The 16,958-nt window shown below is 32.2% G+C and overlaps 3 protein-coding genes and 1 long non-coding RNA gene across 13 annotated transcripts; all 4 read right to left on the reverse strand.

The window, feature by feature from the left end:
- Nucleotides 1–1,305: 1,305 nt before the first annotated feature.
- On the reverse strand, nucleotides 1,306–4,407 carry LOC114367443 (copper-transporting ATPase PAA1, chloroplastic-like). 10 transcript variants are annotated; one of them, XM_028324632.1, is made up of 3 exons: nucleotides 3,614–4,407; nucleotides 2,648–2,777; nucleotides 1,306–1,857 (listed from the first exon to the last, which is right to left on the reverse strand). In XM_028324632.1, the coding sequence occupies exons 1-2, from the start codon at nucleotides 3,956–3,958 to the stop codon at nucleotides 2,667–2,669; spliced, it is 456 nt and encodes a 151-aa protein (XP_028180433.1). In that variant the 5' UTR covers nucleotides 3,959–4,407; the 3' UTR covers nucleotides 1,306–1,857; nucleotides 2,648–2,666. The 10 variants fall into 10 exon arrangements, with proteins under 10 accessions (XP_028180433.1, XP_028180434.1, XP_028180426.1 ...); XM_028324633.1 differs by having other exon boundaries at nucleotides 2,648–2,767; nucleotides 3,614–4,406; XM_028324625.1 differs by having other exon boundaries at nucleotides 2,653–2,777; nucleotides 3,551–4,403.
- A 118-nt stretch (nucleotides 4,408–4,525) lies between these two features.
- LOC114367482 lies at nucleotides 4,526–9,936 on the reverse strand. The gene is made up of 3 exons (XR_003657219.1): nucleotides 9,248–9,936; nucleotides 8,912–9,042; nucleotides 4,526–8,333 (listed from the first exon to the last, which is right to left on the reverse strand). It is a non-coding gene; the product is annotated as an uncharacterized LOC114367482 (long non-coding RNA).
- A 759-nt stretch (nucleotides 9,937–10,695) lies between these two features.
- Nucleotides 10,696–16,937, reverse strand: LOC114367312. The gene is made up of 3 exons (XM_028324468.1): nucleotides 16,587–16,937; nucleotides 11,393–11,765; nucleotides 10,696–11,314 (listed from the first exon to the last, which is right to left on the reverse strand). Exons 2-3 carry the CDS (start codon nucleotides 11,759–11,761, stop codon nucleotides 10,799–10,801), a joined length of 885 nt encoding a protein of 294 aa, XP_028180269.1. The 5' UTR covers nucleotides 11,762–11,765; nucleotides 16,587–16,937; the 3' UTR covers nucleotides 10,696–10,798.
- LOC114367311 (protein ALP1-like) lies at nucleotides 11,842–13,527 on the reverse strand. The gene is made up of 3 exons (XM_028324467.1): nucleotides 12,867–13,527; nucleotides 12,564–12,789; nucleotides 11,842–12,476 (listed from the first exon to the last, which is right to left on the reverse strand). Exons 1-3 carry the CDS (start codon nucleotides 13,401–13,403, stop codon nucleotides 11,983–11,985), a joined length of 1,257 nt encoding a protein of 418 aa, XP_028180268.1. The 5' UTR covers nucleotides 13,404–13,527; the 3' UTR covers nucleotides 11,842–11,982.
- Nucleotides 16,938–16,958: the final 21 nt, after the last annotated feature.

A 16,958-nucleotide genomic window follows, 5' to 3' on the forward strand; every position in this document is an offset into this window, starting at 1 on the left:
AATAAAAGTTTAATAAACTACAATTTTAGTCCTCCAATTGAGTTTCATTGTGCCAGTAGGGTTCCTAATTAGAATTGTTATTTTATGTATAGGGTTCATGGCACCAACCGTGACTTTGCATTAATTAAGCATGACTGTGACTCTAATGCTTTTAAGCTATCTGGTGGTCACTTCTTTTCTCTCCTCTTTGTTTTCTATTAATATTAATGTTTTTTATCATTAAAAAATATGATTTTAGTTCTTTAATCCATCAAAATTTACTTACGTGACATTAATTGATATATAATATGTTATTTAATATGATATTTGTATGACGACATCATGTTAATATGTTAAAATAGTATAATTATAAAATTTGAGAGATTAAAATCATATAATTATGAAATTTAGGAAACTAAAATTATAATGTCAAATCATCAATCACACAAGTATATTAAATTAATCACCATATCATGATGACATCACATAAGTATCTCATTAGGTGAGATATCATTAATCAATATCACATCAACAAATTTTATCTAATGAAGAAATTAAAATCACATAATTACTTATATTTGAGGGACTTAATTTATACAATTGAAACTTATGAGACTAAAATTAGATATTTGTAATATATCAGAAATTCAATTCACACAATTAAAACTTTGGAGACTAAAATTGTATTATTATGATACTTAAACGCCATAGTATAATTAAGTTTAATATATTTTATCTTTTGTTGATAAAAAATGATTTTTTTTACATTTTTTTCATTCTTTCAATTAATTTATTATCTATATTTTATTTTCTTTTAAGTGTAACTTTTACTTGCAATCACTGATAGTCTAAAGGTTTTCTCTCTCTTCTTATTTTTACATGCTTTTAATATTAATTTAGAAATAAATAAACTACAAATATTAATAAATTAGAAGATTTATTATTATTAATAGAAAATTTAATTTTATCTTTACTATACTATTATTCATGTCATATTTTATTTCTTATGATATTGCAAAAGTTTGAATATCTATTTATCTAATAGTTACATGACACTTTATTTGACTTTAAATTATAACAAGTATACATTTTTTAAAGAAAAAATAAATTTAATTATATTTACAATGAGTAAAAAATATTTTATCCTAATATTTATCATTAATTTTAATCATACTATTAGTATGCATTACTAGTAATATATAGACCTACAATATATTTGCAATTTAATGTTTGTTACATAAAATGTTATAAAAAAAGTTTTCCTAACACAACAATTTTATAGTGCATAATATATACATAAAAATAAAAATCTCATACTAATTAAACTAGACAGAAAACAAACCTAGCCTTGGATTAGATAATGATCACGTTATATCTAGTATACACAATAGGGGTCCATTCAATAGCCCTTTTAATTAGGCTCAATCAATAAAAGCAAGAATGTGAATATCTGAAAGACATAGGAACCCAACATCATTGTCCATAATCATAAATGTTCATATATACTAGGGTAGGAAGACCCGATCGGTCATAGCATAGTCACCATTGGCTCCAACATTTTTAATTTGTGCCCTTGGCTTGATTACGGATTGTGAAGTTTTTCGTAATCCAATTGACAAACTTGAAAAACGGGAACTCTGAAAGTGATTGGAATCGAAAATTAAACATGCCAAGAAGAATAAGCAACTATTGAAGTTTGGCTGTATTAATATAAGGAGAGTAGCCCCAATGTCCACGTGAAACTGTACCATTAGGTAGCCATGCATCCCTGAAAAGTAGCTACCATCTTTCTGGTAATTGAATGTGGGGTTCCTATGGACGAAAGGCTCGTATTCAGCAATTGTAGAGGTTCGTGCCAGTAATAATTAGACAAGTAACCTAGCTCATATCATAGAAAGAATAGCTGGGTTGCAACGTAGTATGGACCAATAAAATAATTGAGAAACTTTGCTGTTTCATAATTGCTAGCTTGGTATAATGAAAAGAGTGATCATACATGAACAATTATATTTTTTAAATATCTAATAAATAATTTTTATTTTTTTTATCTATCTTTTCATGTCAAATCATAATATTTATAATATTTATACTAGTAAATATTGTCCCTTATTAAGTCAATGTATGCAAAACTAGTCCTCTCCAAGTTTCCAATAATAGTGTTATATCAGCAATTAAACATGACAAATGTAAAAAGTAAAATATGTTTGTCCCAATAAAATTAGTAAATTTCGATTTTGATCTCTATTGATTTTTCCTTTTATTTTCATAATTCATCCTTTTATTTTCATAATTGATCCTCACCTTTGTTAAGTTATAAGTTGTTTAATAGATGTTGATGTTAATATACTACTCATCACGTACACATGCCACTATTAAAAGGTCATTGATCCAAATTTTAGGTAGTTTTTGTTTCACAGAACTTTATATAGGATTCCTGAAAATAATATTTCCAGAAATATTAGATGAAAATGATATTTTTGAGTATCTTTAAAAAATATGTATTTAACTATTAAAATTAGTTGGAAATTTCTTTTTAAATTCTCGAGAATATTTTAAAAAAATTATTTGGTTCAAACTATTTTTTTTCTAAAAATATGTTTTATTACTAAAATATTTTTTCCTTAAAAAACTTATTGTATATACAACTAAAACAGAAATGTGAACATACCTTACCTGACCTTGTTGAACTAAATCAGTCTATTCCCAGAATCAGGTGATTTGGAGCTGGTAACAACTTTACGACATTCAAACAAGCTAAAGCTTGAGTATGTTGACAGTTTAATGATCCCTGCAAGTTCCTAAGCAAATGTAAGTTAATTAATGAATAAAATGATTTAAACTTGATAGAGTAAACACAAGATCAATTCAGACAAAGAAAAATGACTATGGCCAAGTTTGGATAAACTTCTTAACAAGCACTTATGGAAAAAGAAAATAAGGCAGTAAAAGGAATAAAACATCAGCACATCAGTGATAGGTTAAAATCAACTTATACACTTTACCCTTTTTGGAAGCTCTTGTTTTAACTTAAAGTGTATATATCGGTTTCAACTTATAGGAGAAGTTTGATTCAATTTACCTTTGTTTCTTCTCCTATAAGTATTTAAGGAGAAGTTTATCCAAACTAAACCTATGTCTATGACAGAAAACCAAAGGGCAATTAAGTCATAATCATAATTAAATTGATCTGCTACAAACAAAATTTTCTTATTAGTGGTATATGAAGCAAAGTTCACTAAGTGAAACCATCCATCTATTAAGGTATAAATCATTATGTGCATCACGTGATCCAACTTAATTCCAAGGGTAAAGGATAAAGTTGATAAATTTATACTGGCATTGTTGCCTTCTGCTTTTAATTCCAAGGCACATAAAGTTCCCAAAGCAATTCCAAGGTCTTCTGCTTTTAATTCCAAGGCACATAAAGTTCCCAAAGCAATTCCAAGGTCAGTGTAGCACATCCCCCACATACCATTCCCAATCACACACATAAACAAAACTAAATTATTATTTTACTAAAAATAAAAATAATAACAAAAAAAATCTACTCAGAGTGAAGAAGAGTTCACACCAAAACATCAAGAATGATAACATTAGGCGAAAGTCCGGAAAGCTCCTGAGTCGCGTCTCCTACCAGTTTGAGATTAGCATCTCCAGACTCACTGCCAGAATCGTCACCTCTGCCACTGTCGCCGGTTCCAGCGCTGCCATTTCCACCACCAGCAGGAGAAGCAAAGGAAGCCGTGAAGCTCGAAATGCAACGCAGCGTTCGCAGGAGCAGTCCGCGGACGGATCGAAGCGAGGACGGCGACGGCACGAAGCCAAAAGAGCACGGAATGCGGCAGTAGTTGTTGCTGCTGTTATAGAAAGTAACGAGGCATTTTAGGTTGTGGCAGAGCAAGGCGCATTGAGGAGCTCGATGGAGCGCTCTGAAGAGCGCCACGTGCGCGGTGGTGTTGATGGAGAACACAGAATTCATGTGCACGTGGGGTGAAGCATCCTCCTCATCGATGCCGTCGAGGGCGTCCACATCCACCCATGTCGTTCTTGCTAGAGAGAGAAAGCGACAAAGACAAAGGGAGATACAGAAGGCAACAATGAGAGAGAGGAAAATGAAGGGTCAGTGAATACAAAGACGTAGTACTTGAGAAGATAAGATAAGAGAGAGAAAAAATAAAGGGTCGATGTGTATACAAAGACGTACATAGTACCCGAGAAGATAAGATAAGAGAGAGAAAAAATGAAGGGTCAATGTATACAAAGACGGGTTTTTAAATAACCGTCTTTGAACTTACAATCTTAAGATTCTAAGACGGAAGTCTGTCGATCGTCCTTGTTGGTTCGTCATAATAAATGACTTTTGTAGTAGTGAAAGGTATTAGAAAAAGTCTCTAAACAACATTCTTGAAAACCGTCTTTGAAAGTTGTTTTTTATAATGATTTTCTCCAAAATCGATGTAAAATATACGTTTTCAAATATGATTTTGAAGAAAACCGTTAGGAAAAACAACTTTCACAAATGATCTTCTACAATTGTTGTGGAAAGTTTTTTTTTTAAAAAAAAATTACAATTTTAATTTAAAATCTAATCCCAATGCCCCTAAATAGCTCAAGCCATATTACATCCCTCAATGTTTTGCCACTTATATTTATCACCAAATTTTACAAAATTTAAATCACAAAGTTTGATAGAATTTGGTCTTAACACTATCTAATTGAGAAGCAAAAACTACGATCACAATCAGTGTGCATATTGCATAGCATGATGAATTAAGGTAACATTCCAAAATATAGCATGGAAATGCACTCTTCTGGTCTAGAACTTCTTGTAGAACTAATCTGGAAGAAAAATTTGTTGAGGACATAAACATGAGTAATTTAAGACTAAGAAAAACAAAGTTAGTTAATAATTAATGAATATAAGAAAATCAAAGAGAAATAAGAAATTGCAATAGTCTTACATTTAATTTCTTATTACTTAGAGGACCAATTCATATTTTCATAGGAAAATGCTATTTAAAAGCAAGAACAGAGTTTTATTCATATAAATAGACACAACCAAAATGCCATTATTTACAACTAAAGTTCAATATCTTACTATAGTGTTAGCCCTTGGTGCTCTGGCTTTCTACCTTAAGAGTCTACACATTTAGCAACCACATCATTCAACAGCCCCTATCAGCTTCCTTTTACCATCTCTAGAGCATGAACCACAATAAAAGTAAGAAATTGTCACTTTTAGAGAGAGCTTACCAATTTTGCCTTTCCTAACAGTGCCTTGAGCAACCACTTTCGCAAAAAATGACTTACGCTTCACAAATTATATTTGATTCCTTCAACACATAAGATGTTATCTATGGTGGGTAGTCGAGTCTTACCAATTTTTCCTTTACCAACAGTGCCTTCTTTACCCATCCCTTCAAAGGTGACAAATCCTCCTTCAAGTGATTTTAGGTCTAGGAACATAGACCTTTTCCTCGTCTTGTGCCTTGAGCACCCACTTTTTAGGTACGAGCTTAAACCATACCCTTTTCCTACCAATGATAAATGTAATAGGAATAGTTTGAGATTTTGATACCCAAATATTTTTGGGTCCTAAAAAAAAGTACTCAGCCTTTCTAACTTTTTCTGTCTTCTTATGGATGCATTTGAACACTTGATGTCCAATTTTGCCACAAAGGTTACATTGAGTTGGGCCAAACTGAAAACTACAAAAGATGATGAAACACAAAATTACTTCTTATGAACCAAATGGCATAAAGAGACACTACAAAAGTGATATTTTGATGGTTCCATGCAAACTTTGGACAACCAGGTTATCATTAATCCACTTTAGGAAGCCACAAATCCATCCAGAAGTTGGTTTTATTGCCATCCCTAACATGCCACGTCAAGTTGGGGCTATTAGGACAGTTAGATATAAGAGGGAGCACATCTCAACCTCATTTATATATACTTTAATTTGACCATGTGGACCTGCAACTTATTAAGAAAAGTACAAATTTGTCAACAACTTTTCACCATAAATGTTTTATTTGCATGGCGAGATGAATGAATGCCTAATCCTTCTTCACATTTGGGTTTGAAGATGTTCTCCCAAGCCACCATATGAATATTCCTTTGGTCATCAATGTCGCCCCATATGAACCCTCTAGACTTCTTATTTAGGTCCTTACAAAGAAGGCGAGGTAAGAAGATTGTTTGCATGGTATATGAAGCTAAAGTTGCCAAAACTGATTTAGTAAGAGTTAACCTCCCAACAAAAGAAAGTTGTTTATCCTTCTAGCTACTTAGTCGTTGGTTCATATTATCCAAAACTGCTTAATACGTAACTCGATTTACCTTGTGGTGCAAGAGAGAAACCTCGAGATACTTTCCTAGATTATCAGTTCTTTGAAAGTCAAAGGCATCACTAATTTGGATTTTAATTTACATTAAAGGGAATATTGTTAGAGAAAAAGATATTGGTTTTTTCTTGTCTAACCGCTTGTCTTGAGTTGTTGCCAAAAATTTTGAGAAAATTTTGAATATTATCCACCCGGTTCAAAGAAACCTTACTAATTAGAATAAGGTCATTAGCAAAGGCTAAATGAGACAAGTAAGGCCTTCGTCTTGAAATACGAAAGGGCATCCATAATTTATGATCCACCAACAAATTAATAATATGGGATAATCTTTCCATGCATAAGATAGAGAGATAATGAGGAAAAGGATCTCCTTGTTTTATGACACGAGAAGGACAAAACTCCTTAAGAACATCTCTATTCTAGAGCATACACATACTAGGAGTAATAATGCAAGTCCAAACTAGATCCAAGAAAGAATTAGGAAGGCCAATATCCTGTAGTGTTTCTCTATCCAACGTATAGTTCAATCTATCATAGGCTTTTTCTAGATCTATTTTAATCACCATCCAACCCTTCTTACTTGAATGTTACAGAATGGAAGCATAATGAAAGTCTAACATTAGAGAAATAGTCAGTCATCCAATCCAAAAATGTGGGCATTGGCGTTGTTATCAAAGAAGAGGTTTTCAATTCTTACCCCTTGAACCAACTCTAAAAGTGTTTTAGGCTCTGCATTAGTGAAAGGGGTAACAAAGTGGTTGTAGCTAGTAGAAATCTTGTCGACAAAGCTGACTTCTTATTCATACATAGAGATAGGCTTCATTAGTTGCATCAAATGTACCATTGATGCTAATGCCTCCTGGTGTAGCTATATTATAACAAAACATAGTTTCATTGGGTTGTAGTGTGTAGCTAATTCTAGTGGGATCCAGAGTTGTTGATATGAAATCGTAAGCAGATCGACCACTCCTCTTCAAGCATATTACCTAAATTCATCGAGGTTATAATACTTATGAGTGTTTATTTTGTACCTTGGCCTGACGACATTTTTCAACCCCTCTTTCGAGTGGATAAAAGGGATCCCATATGAAAAAATAAGGATAGGATTCCTTCTATCCATTGAAAAGAGAAGTTGAGAAATGTCACCCAGTCAAGGGGTGAAATAATCAACCATAAGTATTATTATAAACCCCAATAAATTTAGGTGACATGCTTGATGAGGAATGGCCTGCTTACAATTTCATATCAATTACTCTGGATCATGCTAGAATTAGATACACAGCCCAATGATACTATGTTTTGTTACAATATAGCTGCAACAGGAGGCATTAACGCATCAATGATACATTTGATGCAGCTAATATAAAAAATAATAGTAAAGAAAATATAAAAAATAACATAAAAATGCGTTGAATTTGTTTAATTAATAATTAATAGTAAGAATGTGTTGAAAAAAGGTGTTGATTTTTTTAATTAATAATAAAAATGCAGTGGTGGAATCAAAAGGCCAGATGAAGATCAAAGAAAACTTACTGAAAAACCATTTGAAAAGAGTTTACTCTAAATGGATTTATTGAAAACTTAGTTCTAACAGAGCCCATAGCATTATTTGATTCATGTACCAGGCCTTTTATAATGGAAAAATACTATGTTGTCGCTACTCCCCTCTCTTCCCACACAGAACTCTATTATGAAAACATCAAAAGAACTCTCCTATATTTATATTAAAAAAAATATAATTAAATTCCCGATACAAGCCTAACAGATTCATGAGTTTGGGCACTAGTTCATGGATGTTCTGAGGTCAAATTCCATTTCTATCATTTTTAGCCTTTTAAATTGAGAAAAAAAGGAAAAGCACTCTCATTAACCTGTGGAAACATATAAGGGAGATGAATTAGATCCTACAGAAACTGTTCCAGAAGAAATCCCAGTTGTTTCAGTTGTCTAACTACCTGACCAGTGAGGAAATGGCTGGCACAACAACTTCTGCTGCTTCAGGGATTCCTTGCCAAAAAAACGCAAAAGAATAAATCCTAACATGTACAATAGTAAATTTAAGCAGTCAAAAAGTATAAGCAATTAAGACATACAAAATACGAGTAATCTATAGCACGCTCTGGGTTATTATAAGCTGCTCGAAGAGCACAATTGAGTGTATCTGTCCCAATTGCCACCACCCAATTTGCTGAATAGTTCGCACAAGATTAAAATCAGCAAATAAATTCGAAATAGCCTGACCATAAGTATCTATCTACATATAGACACACTACAAAAATGATGCAGAGGCATTTGTTAGAAGGCTTGATGACAAGAAAGGGGACAATATGTCAATGACAAACAACTCATCCCAACAATGTTTATGAGCCAAAAGAAAAAGAATGATGGCATGATGATGGTTATGATAATTAAGGAGCCACAAAACAACTTACATGACATAATCTCAATTTCATTTACATGACTAGTACCATAACCAAATGTATCCCACAAAACCATCATACTTTGTAGTTGGGAAACCAGATAAAATAAATAAGGAAAAACTAACTGGCTGCTATAGAAATCAATCTCATAAAAGATAGACTCACTGAGTTTGCACTGGAGGATCAGAAGCAGTGGTGGAATTTAACCATGGCCCTCTCTTCATATTTGCCTTGTCAGTTGTCACGGCAAGGAACTCTTCCGATTTCTCTCTTTCTGTACAACAACTCTAGAAAACCTAACCTCTCTCATGAACCGAATTCAAATTAAATTTATGGACTGTTATTAAAGAACAATAGGTACTTATTCTCTTGCTACAACAATAACAATCATTTGTGTTAGAAACCATGCTATTTTTTTATATTCAAAATTCAAAAAGCACACTTATCAAATATGTTGACACATAAATATTAAAAAAAAAGCATAAAAGATCACAAAATTACCTCTATACGCATGGCTTTTCCAGAACTCATTTAGAATAATGGAAGATAATAAGCCGACAAATAATGTTCACAGCAACAGTTTTTGCAGAGAGTTCTTCCATAGATTTATTTTTGTTCATAAATTTGATGTCTAGCTAGGTAGAGAGAACATAATTAGATGATAATCTATTCCTCTAACCAAATCCATATAGTTACTGTATGATCCAAGTGTTGGAACGGGTAAGTGGGTGGAAAACTTTCTATCACTTGTGGTGTTTCATATTTGCATAGCTAGCTGCCAATAGGTGATGCTTTTTTTTTTTTATGCTGTGTGAGGAGGGTGATATATATGTGAGGGGGTGTATGTGCTGGGTATGAGAGAAAAGAACATGAGAGGAAGAGATGAAAGTGAAAGAGTGGTTGAGCAATTGGTGCTAGGGATAACTCATGGTATAGCTTAAAGGCAAATAATGTGGTCATTGATCTTGGGTGAGAGAATTCAGTTAGAGTGTAGAGAGTGGGAAAGAAGGTGAGGGTGGTGCCCGTGAGGGAAAAAAGAGTGAGTGTATCATCCTCCCTTTATACTCAGTTTCATCTTCTCATGTTATTCCAAAAACCTTGCCATTGTGTACGTTGCAAGTCTGTAAAAGGACTCGTCTGAGCAATTGTAACGTAACGCTGTAGGAGGCAGTGGTTGAGAGATGTGAAATACAAATATGAATGATAAAAATGAGGATTAAGTCTTTTAGTTACTCTTAGAGTGTGTTTGGATGAGGAAATTTAAAATTCTAGAGAATTTTGAATTTTGAGAATTTCAAATTCTTTAATTTAAATTCCTTCATTTCTAAAATTTTGTGTTTGGATAAGAAATTAGATTTCTTCATTTTTAAAATTTTGTGTTTGGATGATGAAATTAAATTTCTTCATTTTCAAAATTTTGTGTTTGGATAAGGAAATTGAATTTCTTTATTTTTAAAATTTCTTATTTTGATAAAATAATCAAATGCATTCTCTTTTAAAATTTTATATTTTAATAAAACAATTTTTAATAAAATAATTATTTTTTTCATTAATAAATTCTATGTATTATTTGTCGAGTGTGATATTCCAATAAATATATACTATTTTAATCTATTTCAATTAAAAATATATAATTTAACTATTTAAATTATTATTTCATTTACGACACACTACACCACTCACAACATAAACAATATTTAGTATCATTTCACCTTAGAATGTTATTTAGAGGTCTATAGATGAAACTTATTTTTTTGCCAAAGTCATTGGTCAGTAATGCAATTACACCAAAAAAACTTAGACGGAAATAAAATCTAGTCACAAAATAAGTCCAACTTCCAAAATAATTTTGAATTTTCTAATTGCATTTGCTTCAACACAGGAATTCCTTCACATATTTTCTGCAAAAGAAGACATAATGTTAAGTGTCACTAAATAAATCATATTTATTAAAACATAATTTGTTATATAAAATGAAAGATATAAATGTAAAACATAATTATACAACATCAACATACTTGTCATGATATCAAACGTACCTGTAATTTGACATCAAGGCATAAAAGATAAGATGTAATCCTCTTTCTCATCCAATGGAAGAGCTTTTATAATCGCAAACTTAATGGGATTTTCTGTCAACCAATCAATTGCTCTATGTCTAAGTGCACCATTAAAATTAGGTATATTATCTAGCTCACTCACCACTTCATGTACCACTTCTTGAGCTTCTTTTATCTCCATCTTTTTTTTGTTCTCCATCTTCTTCTTAGTCACTTCAACAAATTCTTTCAATGACTCGGCTACTTCTTTCATTGAGGAAATCATCCCTTCTTTCTCTCCACTCTTACTTGGGCGAATGTTTTTTCTCGTGGCAGAACTTGATCCCTCTAAGTCAAAACTCACACTATGAATTGCTTCCTCTTCATTTGTTTCTTTGCTCATGATATCATCTGCATCTAATGCATTTTCTGCTCCGAGTCCAGTAGCTCTATCCTTTGCACATAGGTCAACAATATCATCCCAATTAGGAATGACTTTGAATCGAAATCGTTTGGCCTCTTCATGTGACTTGAAAAAAATAGAAACATGTTAATAACAACACAAATAATAACTACTATTGAATAAAATTAAAAGATAATTGGCTACCTTAACATATTCATTCCATGCAATTTCATTTTCAACGGTAATCATGTACTTTGTGCTATCCCAGTCAAATCCACTTTGACTAAGAATGTCACTCACAATTCCATACCATGTTCTCCAAAGCTTAAAACGATTCTTAACATTATCTGCCATGAGGTGAACTCCAAAACGCTTGGACAAAATTTGAGCTGCAGTACTGTATGCTACTGCTTTCCAATTTCCATCACCTTTATTGCCCAAATTTCTTTGATCTCTAAGCACATCAGCTAGCACACGTTCCATTTCCAAGTTCCATGCGAAGTAACTTCTTGTGTCCTCACTAGACATCTTTCTTTTTCCACCTGACTTGTTCTTCACATTGCTTGATTCCATTTCTCTAGACAAAAAAAAATAATCTCACATATATAATTACATATATATAAAGGTGAGACATGCCAAATTAGCATTCTACGAAAGTATAAAATTAACTACACATAGAAAGAAAACAAAATCCAAAGTATTATGAAATACAAAAATCCAAAGTATCACACATACATGAGTATAGAGTCAATTACACATAAGAAACAAAATCCAAATCCACTAAAAACATCTCTCTAATCAAAGTTTCTTCTTATTTGATAGGTGGCAAACATATTCATTGCTAAAGTATCACGGAATCTTGTCCATTCCTCAGTTGCTTGGATAGTTGTGACTTCATCTCCAATATTATTTGTGACTCTTTCCATTTGTTGATTGATTAACTCATTATCAACAATAGATAAAAGTTCCAAGTCTTGGGCTTCCAAAATTGGATCACTATGTTGTTCATCTCTTATGAAATTATGTAGCATGAAACAAGCATTAATAATTCTTATTTGTGTTTTTATATCAAAAAAAGAAGGAGTTCTTAATATACTCCATCTTTTCTTCAATACCCCAAATGACCTTTCAATAACATTCCTTGCACTTGCATGACGAAGATTAAATAACTCCTTGTAGTTTTGAGGAGTGTTTCCGATCCACTCATTAAGATGATATCTAGTCCCTCGATAAGGTGCTAAAAATCCAGGGCCATTTGTATACCCCGCATCCACAAGAAAATATTTACCTACAATGGTTAAAAAAAATATTATATATAAAAATATGCATATTTCTTTTATATGTTAAATAAAGTTTCATCATTTCATGATATTACCATTTGGTATATGGAGACAATTTTGACGACGCAAAGCATCTCGCAATACTCGAGAATCTCCTGCTGACCCTTCCCACCCGGGCAACACATATATAAACCTTAAATCTGGACCACAAACTCCTAAAACATTTGTAGAGATATCACCCTTTCTATTACGATATCTAGGTCTATCTTCTGCAGAAACTGTTACTGGAATATGTATCCCATCAAGTGCTCCAATCGAATTCTAAAAACATTCCAAAATAAAAAATAAGTCACAATCACTTAAAGTACCTTATAATTACTAACAAATGACAAACTTACCTTAAACCATCTCCATTTGTTTTCCACCGAGCCCTCTAGATTATACTCATAGAACTTCAAATATTCTTTGCTTACTTTCATTATAGCTCGCAGGACATTCTTGAATTGCCTACTAATTGTTTCCATGGATCTACAATAACTAAAGTGCACAACTCTATACTTTAGGTTGTGAGCAAGGATATGCAAAAACATTGCCACAGCTTCATCTATAGGAACATTTTTTGTTTTTACCAATTGCCCTTTCTCTTGTAAAATTCTACAAAGCTTAAAAAATGCCTTTTTACTGACCCTTAATTGTTCAATGCAATCAGTTTCTGTTCCCCTGTATAGACGATTGAGGAAACTATGCCTTTCTAATTCCAAATTTCGGGCAGGTTCCTTAACAAAATACTTGTCATGATACCAAGTCAGTGCACCCAAAAGCATAGTGACAACACTAACAATAATGAAAAATATTTGTTCAAGTTCTTCTTCCTCCTCTTCATCTCTTCTACGTTTTCTTGAAGTAGCCGAAGCATTAACTATACTACTTTCCATTTCTTGACTATCCACACTATATAACTAAAAGAAAAATAATATAATAACAAAGGATTAATTAAGAAGCTGATGCATATGCTTATCAAGAATAATGATAAAAATTCAATTGAACAATCAATAGAAATTCAAATACATCATTAACATCTCTTATCAAACATGTGTCATACTCAAGAAAAAAACAGACAAAGCAAGATGTGAAGGCAGAAAAGGACCACGTATATGCACTTTCTTCCTTCGTATGTAGTCCTCTCTTTTTTATGTTTATATATTGAAACACTAATCAATGCCAGGATATATCCATCTTAATTATACCGTTTAACTTGGTAGCACCAGTGTACTCTTTATCCTAGCTAAGAAGCCATGTATTAACAATTTAACATCTGGTTCAGGTTTAAGGCTCTACTATAAGACCCAGGACCAATATATCAATTACATAAAAATAAATTTTGCTTTCAAAATCATACATATAATAAAAAGAAATAAATTAAAGGAGTATAAAATAATTTAAAATTCAGTCCTACTGACGTGTGCTCAAAAAATTATAAAGAATTAATAAAGAATTAATATCTGAAACTTTACTCATTAAAAATACTATAACTAATGTTTTGTTTGACGACCAAAAAACTCTGAAAAAGAATCTAGCTACGTAATATATGAAGAATCCTGAAACTTTGCTTGATCAATTTTTTATGGAGGCACATGGCAGGGTTGTTGTCGGCTTGAGAATGGATAAAAGCATATCTGACAAGGATTCGGGAGCTCTTGTAGAAGGTTTTGATTTTTGTTTGCCTGAGGTTTTGATTCATGGGAGGTTCTTCTGAGTTTGAGACTTTGGATAGATAATATTGATCTTTACTCAATCCTTTCAAGGTCAGTTAATTAAGTCATTCATGTAATTAATTATTTCAATTTGTTTACTGTTATATCATTGCTATGTATTAAATATAAGGATTCATCACATCCAACAATAATTGATTCTTTTATTGGATTATTGAGCTAACCCAGTTGGCATTTCTGGTAGAATATTGGTTTATTCATTTTCTGTAAACAGGAAATGCAAGTTGGGTTATTTAAGTTCTACATTATTCTTTTCTTTAAGGAGAAGATTGGATTTTTTTTTTTTACTTCTGATTTAGTGTTTCTGGACTGGATCTGATTATATTCATTTTTTTCTTTATCAGTTGAACTCCATATGGTTTATTCATATACGATTGTAACACAAACTTAATACATACATGCTTTTAGTTTCTAACCAACATTCATGTATGACACAATGCTAGGACACCCTACATCTGCAAAAAAAAATATATTATTCATACATATGGTTTATTCATACATGCTTTAAGTAATTTGCACATATCTGGTGTACTCATAAATATATGGTTTATTCATACATGGTCAATTAGGATTATTATATAAATATATTCCTCTATGAGGAAATCAATAAATGAAAAATGAGTTTCTATTTTATCTTCTTCATAGTTTTTCTATAGTCTTTTATTGTGTTTTCTTAGGAGTAGTGGTAGTGTAGTATTCTGCACTCTAGTTTAGGCGTAGTTCAATATTACAAAATTAGTTTTTCTTGACTTATATATTTTAATTTTATCATACCTAAAGGCAGCCTAAAATAAGAAAGCGGGGGTGAACTTAAATTCCTAGAAGCCTAAAATTAGAAGGCGTTTATGAACTTAAACCCCATCAAGGAATGAATACCATGGTCCATATTCTATTTAGTATTGTATCAACAAATTTCCAATTACTAACATTGCTAATATATATAGTCTTTAATAGTGGTACAAGGATTTTAAAAGTGTCATGAGCACCTTAAAGTCTGAAATCCTGCAATAAGAAGACCTCTTCTCATTAAGTTCAGCTTTGGACATTTCTGTTCGATATAGGAGTAAACTATAGCAAACTAAATTAAGTGAAACCTAGCTGAAATAGCTCAATTAGGAAAGGGAAATTATGTCAAGATAAATGGCAAATCTGGTGTACTGTGAGTTATCCCTAGAAAGTTTGGAAACCGTATCATATAGTGTAATGGAAAAGGCAGAGACATATCAGATTATTGGAGATACCAAAATTCTTGTATTCAATAAGAGCAAGGATATCACTTTAAAGTTTAAACCAGCAGAATATATGCTAATGCTATGCTATCATTGTCAATCCAGCTTCATCATTACTGCATTTTGAAAACCATAGCAAAAAGTCTCTTTTTTCTCTATTTCTATAAGGTTCATCAGAGTATATATCCTAGTGTTTTAACTTGTTACATTCAAATTGTTCGTCTAGGACATGGGACATGAATCGAAGTTAACATATGTTGGATATCAATACTGTATATTTTAAAGTATAAGCATACAAAAAAAACAAAAAAACTGGTTCTTTTATTAATATACTAGAGAACTTCATTCTTAAATTCTGGATTGATAATCCTCTGTTAACACGAGTATAAAAAGCTACTCAAGAAGGAATTTATCAGCATGATGAGAAAGTTATTCACCTTCAACTTTGAAAGAAATTCCTGTAACTTGTAACAAATTTACAGGCTTCACTGTAAAGAACATGACAGGGCTCTCAGGTAAGATTTGTTTGGTTTTATTCCAATTTCTTTTGAAATATATTTTAAGCTGTTGAGATTATTGGTTCATTCCAATCTAGCAAAACTTACAATCTCACAGGAAGTAAAGTTAAGTTATATGAAGTGTAGTGGGGACATGCATGAATTTTATTTTGGTTTGGTTTTCAGATGATCTGAGGAACACGCACTTGAAAGAGTTTGAAGGAGCTTTCAAGTTAAGTCATATAGAATACATCTTGAAGCAATGTATAAATTAGTGACCAATATTTGTTTTAACAGCAACTAAATTCTTAAATTGATAAGATTTTCTCACTCTAAAGAAGAACAAGACAAAAACAACAGGAAGATCATAAACAACTAGTAAATAAATCTTGAAAATAGAATCTGTTGCACGAACAAGGCACAATAAGAATTAGAAATTCCAGCACAAACTACATATCATATGAAAATAGACAAGAAATAGATGAACACTGTGATTTCTAGATCTACGCCTTATTACGCTTAGATTGAACAATAAAGATAGAGATAGAAATAATAATCGTAGGAATAATGAAAAATGAACCATCTATTTGAAAAATGCATTGATGGAGGCGAGAACTGACCTTCCTTGTGATCGGCACCTTTTTCGGAATAATGCAGAGGGAGAAACGAAACTGTTGCAAGAGAAAGAGAAGAGTGAAAAACTTAGCAAGAATGAAGGATCGAGAGAGAACCTATCAAAATCCTAACACAATCACCTTCTTTTTCTTCTTCCTTTCCGATGCAGTCACCAGAAACCACCGATGCAGTCACCAGAAACCACCGCCGGCAGCTGAACAAGTGTGGAGGTTTCCGGCAGAAGCTGTTGCAAGAGAGAGAACGAAGGATTTTGAAAGAAGTTGTTGCAAGAGAATGAAAGAGCCAGAGAATGAAGGAGCCACAGAATGAAGGGTTTCGGGAGAAGCTACCTCAGAAAAGAATTTCAAATTCTTTCA

Source organism: Glycine soja, chromosome 9 (genome assembly GCF_004193775.1).
Source record: "Glycine soja cultivar W05 chromosome 9, ASM419377v2, whole genome shotgun sequence".
Classification (NCBI taxonomy): domain Eukaryota; kingdom Viridiplantae; phylum Streptophyta; class Magnoliopsida; order Fabales; family Fabaceae; genus Glycine; species Glycine soja.